At 44.3% G+C, this 12,206-nt stretch overlaps 1 protein-coding gene across 1 annotated transcript in view; it reads left to right on the forward strand.

The window, feature by feature from the left end:
* Window positions 1–12,206, forward strand: part of adamts6 (ADAM metallopeptidase with thrombospondin type 1 motif, 6) — a 64,407-nt gene that overhangs the window by 957 nt on the left and 51,244 nt on the right. Inside the window, exons 2-8 of the mRNA XM_019278628.2 lie at window positions 405–834; window positions 912–1,288; window positions 2,893–3,067; window positions 3,667–3,866; window positions 3,993–4,076; window positions 5,810–5,955; window positions 9,857–9,900. Of these exons, the coding sequence (XP_019134173.1) occupies window positions 735–834; window positions 912–1,288; window positions 2,893–3,067; window positions 3,667–3,866; window positions 3,993–4,076; window positions 5,810–5,955; window positions 9,857–9,900 (1,126 nt within the window). The 5' untranslated portion in view covers window positions 405–734. The remainder of the gene's footprint in view (window positions 1–404; window positions 835–911; window positions 1,289–2,892; window positions 3,068–3,666; window positions 3,867–3,992; window positions 4,077–5,809; window positions 5,956–9,856; window positions 9,901–12,206) is intronic.

Consider the following 12,206-nt stretch of genomic DNA (forward strand, 5'->3'; position numbering starts at 1 on the left):
TCAGATTTTATTTGTGTAGCTTTACAGTCTGTGCAGGGAGTGACACCCTCTGTCCTTAGACCCTCAAAAAAGAAACATTTAACACGGAAAAAAGGCAAAAAAATTGAACATATGTGAGTTTTGAGGAGGATTTTTTGACATTTTGTAGATAAAACATGAATTTTCTGATGGTTTCATCTGCGGATTAACTGGTTAATTGGTGGAAAATAGTTAAAAGAGTCCAAATTTGCAACTTAAGTTGTCTGAAAATCCCAAAATATTCAATTTAAAATGAAATAAACCAACAACAAGCAGCTGTAAACTGTAAATATTTCACATCTTTAAAAAAAATCGTTAATCGATTAATCGCCCCGATGATCGGTCATCTCACGTCTGATTGATCCCCCCTCTCTCTCTCCTCGCAGGAATGCAGATGGATCGGTCAAGACAAGTTTCCAATATAGAGCTTCCTGTTTGGAGTTACACCTGAGAGCGACTGTGTCTGATGGATTACGGTGTTTTCTTTCTACGAGCTGCTGACATGAATTCAGAGGCCAGCGAGATGTGGAAGCGCTCGCCTTCAGGAGAAATCTGAGACCTGGATGAGCCCCCGAGCACCACGAGAACATTTAAGTGAAGGAGACAAACCATGGACTTGTTGTTATGGTGTGGCCGTACCGGACCCATCGTGTGCTTTTAACCCGCCTGTAGCACCCCCTCTGCCCCTCACCCCATGTCACAGCTTCCCCTGAATTATGGAAATTTTGTGGAAGACGCTGACTTGGACACTGAGCCTGGTGGTGATGGCTGCTTCTGAGTTTCAGAGCATCAACAGACTCTCGCACAACTCTCAAGGTACGATGCAGATCTTTAACGCTTGTCTCGTGTCCAACAGTGTGTTTCATGATCTTCTTCTTCTCTCCTTTACAAAGAGGAGTTCCTGTCCTACCTGCAGCACTACCAGCTGACTGTCCCGGTGCGGGTGGACGAGAACGGAGAGTTCCTGAGCTACACTGTGAAGCACCACCGGCCGGGTCGACGGAGACGCGGGGCGGTGGTGGAGCTGCCGGCGTTGAACCCTGACCCTCCGGAGTCTCAGCTCTTCTACAAACTGTCAGCCTACGGGAAGCACTTTCACTTAAACCTGACGCTCAACCCCCACCTGGTGTCGAGACACTTCACGGTGGAGTACTGGGGCAAAGAAGGGCTGGACTGGCGTCACAACACGGTAGATAACTGCCACTACGTCGGATTCTTGCAAAATCAGCACGGCACGACCAGAGTGGCGTTGAGCAACTGCAAAGGCCTGGTGAGTACTAAAGAGTTCACACCTCTTACTACACCAACATGCTCTCATGTCGGCCGATCTCTCAGAGGATTAGACCGATTGTAGTTTGCTTAACACGATCCTGGCTTCCTTCCACTTTGGCGAGCTCGCAGCGAGGTGATGCTCGCGGAGAGAGATCATCCGTCAGCGATAAGCATCAGGAAAACCTCAGCGGTGGAAGATCACTCCGTTTCTTTGAGCTGTCCAAATCAGAGACATTACTCGGTTCCAAAACAAAGCTGAAAGGCACTAATAAGGCGTCTAATTATCCTGTCGAAGCTTTTAGTCCTCAGGCTCTCTCTCTCTCTCTCTCTTTACTAATCAAGAAATTGGAAGACGTTTTAATAGCTGAATAACTCTAAAAGAACGGGCCCCGCTTCTTATTGGCAAATCTAACCATGTAGAGAAAACATGTAGCCAAAACGTGTTGGCAGGACCGGCACGGAGTATCATAAATTGAATTAGTGTTTTCTCCTTTTTTTTCTAAACAGCACCAAAAATGGACAAAAACTGTGTGTGTGTGTACTTTAATGTAATCAGCTGTCTGGACGCTTTGAGATCTTTGACATCACACACTCTTAAATCCCAAAATTTCTGTGCCGTTAATCGTTTTCATTGCCAAGCCGGTGTTTTTCTGCAAACTGGCTGTAAAGGACTGTCTGTTTACGCACCGCAGAGGGCGTTGAAGGATTAACAACAATGTTTGTAATGTTGGTCTTGGTGTAATTGATTGTTTGGGGTTCTTAAATCTAGCCGCAGGTGAGTAACTGATGTAATATGTGTGCTAAAACATGAGTTAAAGGGGCACTCCACCTATTGAGAGACTGAGAGATGCACTACAGTTCCCATAATGCAACACAAGCAGGTCTTTTTTTATCAGACCTGATTCTCTCCTGCCTGATAAACGTCTCTCAAACTAAACTCAAATTAAAAGTTTGTAACGCCAGCTTTCCATGAAAATCTAAAGTCTCCAGGCGCAACCCTGATTAAGACTGACTCACTTCTGGAGCCAGCCTCAAGTGGACAACAAGAGGAACTGCAGGTTTTTGGCTTCACTTCACAGCCATGTAGGTTGATGCTTCGTCTCCATAAGCCCCCATGTTTAAATGTCCAACTGTCCAAGGGTGAGCTCAACTATTCAAACAATGATGGACAGTGAAGTAAACTGCTGCCAACTGTAGCTGCACCACTGTGCCAATGTCGTGACAGAACAGGAGCAGGCAGGGCTCAGCAGCCTCTACGGACATTAATGGCAGAGGAAAAGAAAGCGAAGAGGAACTGTTTTTTGTACCAGGCTGTAAACATGTTTATTTCTGCTGTGAAGTTGGACATTTGGACATGGGGACTTATGGAGACTGACTCACTTCTGGAGCCAGCCTCAAGTGGACATTAGAGGTACTTCCTCGTGAAACTCCACGACTTTTCTATGGCGTCTAAAACTCTCAGTGTGAATTAGGCAGAGTGCACCTTTAATAACACGAAACATGTCGGCGTTTTTATTTTTAATTTGAAAAAACTTGATGTATTCAGCAGCTGCTTGTGTTTGTAACCTGTTTCTTTCATTTCATGTCCTCCCTCCCAACAAGCATGGCGTCATAACAACAGAGGAAGAACAGTATTTGATAGAGCCATTAAAGAACACATCCTCCACCACCTCCGGTGAATGGAACCTGGAAGAAGCACAGCAACATGTTATTTATAAAATGTCTGCCATTCCCTCACCACAAGAGCATAGCCAGGAGTTCAGCTGTGGCATTTCAGGTTGGTGAACCTCCATCTGGGTTGGACTCTCTTGTGTGGGTGGAACTGACGTAAAGGAATAACTATACATAGGAGGTTAGAGGAAGTGTTGGTTTGGTTCTAGGCCCAGGTTCTGGTAGACATGACCGGGCCTCTTGTGTGCTATAGTTTGCCTCCTGGCCCTGGACACCTTTCAACCTGTAAGAAAAAGTCTCACTGCAGCCTTCATAAAAAGGCCCTTCAGTCCACGAGGAGGACTTGGCTCTGACTTTTATAGAAGCACAAATCCTATTTATAGAAGCAACAATCATGTTCAGATTTTTTATAAAACTCCACCAAATGGTGCGTCTGCTCAGATATGACGAATTGGAAAAAAGAACCAGGTGGATATTTAGGTATTTGGGCCAAGGTCTTATAAGAAACAGCAAAGGCTGTCATCGCCAGGAAGCCAGCATGCCCTAACATGTACCATCTTATAGCTTTTTCCCAGAGCATCTGGGTCATAAAGCAAAAAAGGCTTCAGCAGCCAGGTTCAAAGGGGCAGATTCCCTCCACAAACCAGCTCTCTCGCAACACACAATGCATCTTCTTCAACTCGTCTTTGTCTCTTCCCCGTGCAGACCTCATTAAAAGCAGTGCACCTTGCCAGTCCGGCACACCTCCCCCTCAAAGCGACGAGCGTTCCAATGGCACCCGCCGCCAGCGCCGCTCCATCAGCAGCGAGCGCTTCGTCGAGACGCTCGTGGTCGCCGATAAGATGATGGTCGGTTACCACGGGCGCAAAGACATTGAGCACTACATCTTGTCTGTGATGAATATTGTAAGTTTGATCCTACTTTTTTTTTTTTTTTTGGTCATGTGATCGCATCATCACGTGGTCGATGTTTCGATTGTTTCGGACACAATTTGTCTGACTTTGTGTCTTTTCTTCTTTTCTGGAGGTCAGGTTGCCAAACTTTACCGTGATGCCAGTCTAGGAAATGTTGTGAACATTATTGTGACCCGGTTGATTGTTCTGACCGAAGATCAGGTAAGAAAAATCCTAGAAACATCACGTCTCACCTGTTCTCACCTGTATAACTTGCAGTATTTTATGTGATTACCGCAGTCGAAGCGGAGACTATTCACCATATGGCCACCACTTCAGAGGAAAGATGTGCTCGGGTTCCCTCAGGGAGCCTCGATTGAGGATTTTTTTACATGCACTGTACATGTGTATGTATGTGTGATGGGAGAAACAGAGTGTCTTTGTAGCATCTGTTTTTTCTAAAGAGGTCATAGTGGTTCTTTTTTTTTTACGTAGTTTTCATGTAAAGCGGTGCCGCACTTTGATCCGGTAGGAAAAGGAAGTCTCTGGGTTCTTGTTTTGGACAAACCGACTAGAAGATAGAACTGTAAAACAACACTTTATGGTTAAAGTGAGTCACTGATGGGCTGCGCGGTATTGTGTTGTAATTAATCAGAGGGTAAGCTGAAATCGGCGCTGCATCATCGGCTGGCGATGCAATGGTTTAGTGGAGTCGAACCTCACGGACGTAGATGCATTTTGCAGACTTTGACGACGACTCCTTCTTCTGCTAGTCTTCTTTCCACGTCTAATAATCCTAGTCCTTCTTCAACTCGTCTAACTCTTCCTGCTGTAAATGGTTTTACCTTCACGTCGTCTGAGTCTCCTCCTAAATCAAACACAAAAACCTTTTGCTCTTCCAACAAACTCGTCTTCTAACCTCCCACTGATCTCACTGCAGCACTCCTCAAAATAATTCATCCGAATAATCGTTCTACTTTGGTGTCAGCGCTGTCGACATGCAACGTTAAGCTGCATTTTTGATACGATACAGGAGATTGGCCACATATGAGTACAGTATACGTGACATGGCACAATATGACGCAACACAACGCGATGCGACGCGGTACGACACAATTTGATTCAATACAGCGCAACGCAATCCGACATCGTTCAACACAATACAACGCAACAAATACGATGCATGACACAAAGTGATGTGACGCCATACGGCATGACACAATTTGATTTAATACAACGCGACATGACACGTTACCATATGACACAAATACAATATGAAACAACACGTTACAGCATGATACGAAACAACGTAAATACGATACGACACGACATGATACGTTGCAACATGATACAATACATTATGGCATGACACGCAACGACACAAATATGATACGGCATGATACGCAATGACACAAATACGATACAGCATGATTCGTAACCACATAAATACGATACGGCATGATACGCAAAGACACAAATACAATACGGCATGATACGCAACGACACAAATACGATACGGCATAATACGCAATGACACAAATACGATACGGCATGATACGTAAGGACACAAATACGATACGGCATGATACATAACGACATAAATACGATACGGCATGATACGCAACGACACTATACGATACGGCATGATACGTAAGGACACAAATACGATACGGCATGACACAATATGTTACGACATGATACGAAACAACACAATATGTTATGGCATGACACGAAATAACACAAATACGATTCAGTACGAATCCGCACAACACAATACAAACTGATTTAATACAATAGGACATAACAGGACAACACAATATGATGTGACATGATGATGAAGTACACGCGATACGATACTGTAATGTGCTGAAACGTTGTTTTGTGCTGTGTCATGTTGGTTTCTCCGTAACACTGTATCGTGTTTCACAGTATTGCACATGTGTTGTCTTTGGCAGCCTAACCTGGAGATTAACCATCACGCTGACAAGTCTCTGGACAGTTTCTGCAAGTGGCAGAAGTCCATCCTGTCTCATCACGGTGACGGCAACAGCATTCCAGAAAACGGGATGGCTCATCACGACAACGCTGTCCTGATCACCCGGTAGGTGTACGCTCACATCTATCCGTGAAGTAGTTAACTCGCACGCGATCCAAGCGTGCATTCATGCACTTCAAAGTTTCTTTCAGTTCTTGCTTTCATTGTAAGTAGTGCTAATTTTCTCATTTTGAGGAAATAGGTTGCAGGTTATTTTCTGTGCTCTTGGCGCATTAAAAAAAAAGCTGTGCAGTCACGGTTCAGCTTCAGACCATAGTGTGTGTGTGTGTGTGTGTTTTTAGAGGTGGCCAGTAGCTCCAGCTCTCAAACCTTCGAATGTCCAGCTCAAAATAAAATGTGCCGTACCTGTCTACACTGCAATTTATGTCATGGGTGTTACCACAAAACAGCTCTGTCATTACCTGGAATGGGCTTCATTGTTGCCAGAACTGTTTTGGCCACATAACCTAGCAACTAAAGTATAACCCCCCCCCTCCACCACCACACTAGTTTTGTCCACAGAGAGGATGGTGTTCTGTGATTGACATGGGCTTCAGCCAAGTTTCTTTGACTGTCTGGGCTCTGTACAAAACAGCCTTTCTATCATTAGTGTGCTCCTGCTTGTTGTCTGTCAGTTGATGTTCTCCAGCTCCTTTGGCTCCTGGTTTTGTTGTTGGGTTTTAGCTTCACTTAGCACCAAAGGTTAGCTCAGCAGAGTCTAGATTCATTGGACGGTTTATCACCACAATGGATGGTGGAGTTGTAGTCAATGATGTCCCCCTACTTTATTACAGTTTTGCCATTTGTATTTGTGTATTTAACGCTGCATGAACTAGAAGAACTAGAAAACAAGCGAATGGACTGACATATTATGAAGTTGTCATAGCTAATATACCAGCAAACAAATGCTTCTAGAAGACCCAACAATGGTGTGTTTTTGGACACCGTCTATAAATATAAGCCTGCTCGATGCTCAGCTTTCTTCACTAGCTAGTTGCTAACGTTGTCTACAAAGAAAACTACAATAGTTGTAGTAAACATTAGCTTGCTAACACACCAAACTAAGATGGTGAACACATATCAGTGTGTTAGCATTGTCATTGGGAGCATGTTAGCAGGCTAACATTAGCGTTTGACTTAAGTACAGCCTCACAGAGCTGCTAGGCTAACTAGCAAGACTTGTAGTCTTTTTATAAAAGTCTTGTGATCCAATGATATAGTTGTTTAAAACATGTAAAACCTCAAAAACACACATGGTTTGCTACGGTTTTACGACCAGAAGCAAGCAGAAAATACGATATAATCATGAGCTTTCAACTGTACGGAAGCGTATGACATTCACTTGAAAAAGAAAAAATTAGACACCTTATCTCGTAATTACGAGCAACATTAGGTTGTAGTTCGTTGTCTGTCTTACTACGGTTGAAAATATGCGTGTTTTGTGTTTTAACAACGTTTCAATTAAGAGTTATTGATCCCGGAAGTGCCAATATCTTTCTAACTTTACCGAAGTGCAGTGGCCAATGAGGCACCTTTCCTGATCTCGTAATTACGACATCGTGATCTCGTAATTACGTGAAAAGATCTCGTAATTACGACATTGTGATCTATATCTATAAGGTGTCTATTTTTTTTTAAGTGAATGCAACACGCTTCCATACAACTGTACTTTTTGTGTAGTGCTAATTAGTAAATGTTAGCATGCTAACACGCTTAAAACATTATAGCTGCTAGCATGCTAACATGCTAACTTTAGCGTTTAGCTCAAGTACAAACTGAAATACACAGAGCTGCTAGCATGCTAACATGCTAACTTTAGCGTTTAGCTCAAGTACAGACTGAAATACACAGAGCTGCTAGCATGCTAACATGCTAACTTTAGCGTTTAGCTCAAGTACAAGCTGAAATACACAGAGCTGCTGGCGTAACTAAAGACAAATGAGCTCAAAAGTGTAACCCTGTACTTTTATGTGTGGTATAAATGGCTAAATATCAGCGTATTAGCTTTATCATTCCATGTTAGCTTCCATATTAGCATTTAGCTCAGGTACGAGCTCAAGCGCCACCTTACAGAGCTACTAGCAAGTCTCTCAGTCTTGTTATGTACAGTTTTATCTTAGTGAACCAGCGGCGCAGATGTTTAGAAGTTGGCGGACATCAACGCTCATAATATACCTCAGTGCGGTGCACCGATTTAACTCCATATGATGAAATATTGGTGAATGTGGAGTAAATATAGTCTTGGTGCTGACCGGGTAAAAACAAGGCAAACGTAGGCGAGAGATAATGAGATAATAAGCTGTGGGGAGGAGGCACGAGCTGAGCTCAGAGATGCTAACATTGGAGATAGTATAAATAGCTGATGGTAGGAACCAGGAAGCCCTCATTAACCACCATGTCTGGAGGAGCAGTCAGACATTCCTCACAATGGTGGAATGCACCTAAAAATGATTTTTAAGGTGGTTGATGCTTAAAGCACACTTTAATTCAATTTATATTTTGGGAGCATTTCAACGTTCGAAGTAGTAGAAGTAAATCATCAGGAAATTAATCGTCCAGACTGATGAATTGCTCAAAATAACCATCTCTGGTTCCAGCTTCTCTAATATCAGGGTTTCATGGCGTATCACAAGCTATGTAAAGACGATTAGATTCATCAACAATGAAAATAATCATTGGTTGCAGACCTAGGCCCAATAAAAATATGATATTTTTAGGTTTTCTCGTGTGTGAGGTCCAAACTACACATATCAAGATAATTCTAACTTCTTACCACTCCAATGAATAGACTGACTATTCGACAGAGACAATATATACAACAGATACAAGAATACAAATATTATCCTAGGGACCAATGACAGCGAAAAGAATGGACGTCGTATGCGTAAGGACACAGCTTTCTAAAGCTTAAAATCACCGCCATGTTTGTAGTCCCGCCTCTTTAAGGTGCCGAATAACGCCTGGTTGCTCAAACAAGCCACCCACCTGTCAATCAAAGCGTCCACGCTCTTAATCCTGCATAACTTTAAGCCTTAATATAATGTGAACAGGTGAGTTGTATATAAATTCACCCTCAGTACAGTTGTCATGAATGGGGAAATTAGCTACAGAGACCAAAACTGTTTTTTGTACCAGGCTGTAAACATGTTTATTTCTGCTGTGAAGTTGGACATTTGGACATGGGGACTTATGGAGACTGACTCACTTCTGGAGCCAGCCTCAAGTGGGACTGCACGGTCCAATCAGAACACTTCTGATTATTCTGATGAATAATAAGCCTTATATAAGACTTTTAGCTCTGTTCTTGGTCTCCACCAGCCTGAGGCCTTTATGGTCTGTTGTTACACTGAACCTCGATTCACCGCTCGTCGTCGTCTCTAACCTCCTCGGCATTGTCACTTCTTTGCCCGTCGGGTTTAGCGTTTTGAGGAATGCGGCCTAAGACACACTGAGGGGGGAAATTAGGGAAATAAATCAAAACAAACAGACGTCCGGAACGAGGTCACGATTGTACCTCGACGGTTTGGAGCTGCTCCACCGACAGAGAGAGAGGAGAGAGGAGTTTATGTGGAGGGCGAGGGAGGGAGGAGATGAAATTAAATTTGCGGTGTCCTTGGATTTAATAGATTAAAAGCTTTAGGACTGATTGGATCATTCATTTGAAATGTATGATGTGTTCTTAAAGCAGCGTGGTGGCTCTCTATTGGATTACCTGGATGTGAGTTACGGAGGTGGGGGGTTAACAGTAGAGACACCGAGAAGGAGGAGGAGGTGGAGGAGGAGGAGGAGGTGGAGTGAACCAGGTGTTTTCTACGACCAAACCTATCACGGCTTCATTACGTGCTATTGTTATGCTAAAGGTTGAGATTATATCTCGGCAGACTGGTGTGATTAAACGTGGAAAGAATGAGCCAGTGGAAGGAAATACTGTAAGTTAATTGAAGTGTTTGTGTTCTTTGTCCTTTAGGTATGACATCTGCACCTACAAGAACAAACCCTGCGGCACCTTAGGTGAGTGCAAACAGAAGATTTCTGCATGTTTTTATGGAAATTTGGCTAAAATTTGGAAACAAAGACGCCGATTACCATCTGTGGATAACGGAGAGGAGGCAGGAGAGGCTGCTGCTGCTGCTGCCGCCGGTGTGTGTCTGTTTGTGTTGAACGTAACCGCTGTGAAACAATCAGGAAATAACTTTTTAACGACTTTATCGAGGCCGGCGCTCGCTCACCCTCATTCACTGTCTGTGTCACTCAACCGCTCACGCTCACTCTCGTTTTATATGTGACGGACGCCGCGAGCAGCAGGAAGCCAGACACAGAAACTGCACAGAGAATCCGCTGGATTTTCAAAATAAAACAGACAAAAGAGAAACAAATGAAGTACGCAGCATATTTACACATGTAGAAACATATTTAGAAGAACATAATCTGAGCAAGTAAACAAAGTCTGGAGCGATAAACGCTTCTGAAACGCTCCCGGTGGAGTTTGAAGTCAATGCAGGACGGAACAACAGGACGGTTTCGGGTCAGATTTAGAAGCTGCTTCATGAAATAAACAAAGTCAGAACATGAACAGGTCGAGTATCAGAGTTTAGACTGTTGGAGGTTTGATCAATCTCCAAAAGTTGGAGCTTCTCCGCTGCAGGTCGTCGTGTTTTTTGGTGGATCTCCACTCAAACCGTGGCAGATTCTGTCTCTGCGAGGTTCGACACGACAAGAAAAAAGTGAGACACCTCGTCTTCTCTGCTGTTTTTTTGGCACCAACCTCGCTCGAATAGAAAAAAGATTGATGCGTGTTGACTGGTGTAAGTGAGGTCATTCGTCTCCGGAGACGTTTTCATTTTCACATGTCGTCCTCGGACAAACCTTATTGAAGAACCTCCTCCTGTGAGACGTAATGAGAAGGATGTCTTCACTCGGGTTATTACAGCTCCTCACTGACTCCCCCTTTTTTTTTGGTTTTTGGTGGAGGCCTGACGGAGGCTCTGAACCTGGACGCAGGCAGGCCGAGCCAAGCCGGTCCAACCTCCACCTCCAGTTTATAAAAAGGTTGCACCTAACCTCAGTTTGTCTAAGGTGTTTACACTTCCACCGGGGGTTGAAAGATAGAAAGAGAGAGAGAAAGGAGGAGGTATGCGTTGGGAAGCCGAGGATAAAAGAGGAGGAGATGCAGGAGAAGAGGAGGAGGAGGAGCTGAAAGGAAAATGGAAGGGGAAAAGGACAATTATAGGGAGTGTTGGAGTATGCAGGAGGCAGATAGAGAGGCTGATATGCTGGCTGTGGTGGTATTGGGGGGTGGAAAAAGGACAGCAAGCAGTGGCAGAGGCCCCCTTCCTCCTCCACCACCTCCACCTCCACCTCCTTTCCCTCATCCCCACCCCATCTTATCTTTGTCAAGGCCCCGCAGGCACCACAGTATATCTTGGAGGTAATATTGTGACTTCAGGGGTGGTTTGACAGATTGACCGCATTCGTCACATTCCCCGGTCGCTTTAATTGCCCTGGCATCTGCTCGGCTTCCTCGTTGTCTCAACCCCCAACTCCCCCTCCACCCTCCACCCTCCACCTCCCCTCCCTCTCCTCTCCTCTTCGGGGATCACGCTCCCCGGGGTCAGATCGCTGGCCTTTAGGGTCGCTGAGTAATCACGGGGCTGGAGATAATACACAGTCCACCCCGGTGCTAAGAAAACAACCCGCAATGCAATGTGTGTGTGTGTGTGTGTGTGTGTGTGTGTGTGTGTGTCACACACATTCTTAAACTAATCGTAGAGTAGCCACCCTCCTTCCTTTCCTTTCCCTCCCTCTCCTCCTTCTTTCTTCACCTCCCTCCAGGCTCTCCCTCTCTCTCCCTGCAGTAATGGTTTCAGTGGCCTCCTGATTTGCGAGTCTATTCTTGTTTAGCCTCTTAGCAAAGAGGATACAAAAGCCGTGACACTTTTAAGCGGGGAGGGCGAGAGAGTTCACGCAAAAAAAAAAAAAAAACGTGACGCTGACCGCCGAAACATAACGTGATATGAAGCGGTTACCTGCAGGTCTGTCGATGTCAGGGTGCGTGCAAAACAAGTTTGAATTTCAGCAGATTAAAGGTCCGGTGTGTCAGATTCAGTGATATATAATCATCTGAAGACAAGATGAGATCGACTTTGTTGGTCAAACATCGGGAAAATCTGCAGCTACTTGTCTGTTTTGAGCTGCTGTAACGTGAAAATTTCCCCTGAATATAGAAATAAAAAAATAAAATAAGTTAATATGTTTCTACTGTAGCCCAGAACGGACAAAATAGCTCTTTATTAGTCAGTCAAGTAGTTCCTCTTGTC

This window comes from Larimichthys crocea, chromosome IX, assembly GCF_000972845.2.
Source record: "Larimichthys crocea isolate SSNF chromosome IX, L_crocea_2.0, whole genome shotgun sequence".
Taxonomy (NCBI): domain Eukaryota; kingdom Metazoa; phylum Chordata; class Actinopteri; family Sciaenidae; genus Larimichthys; species Larimichthys crocea.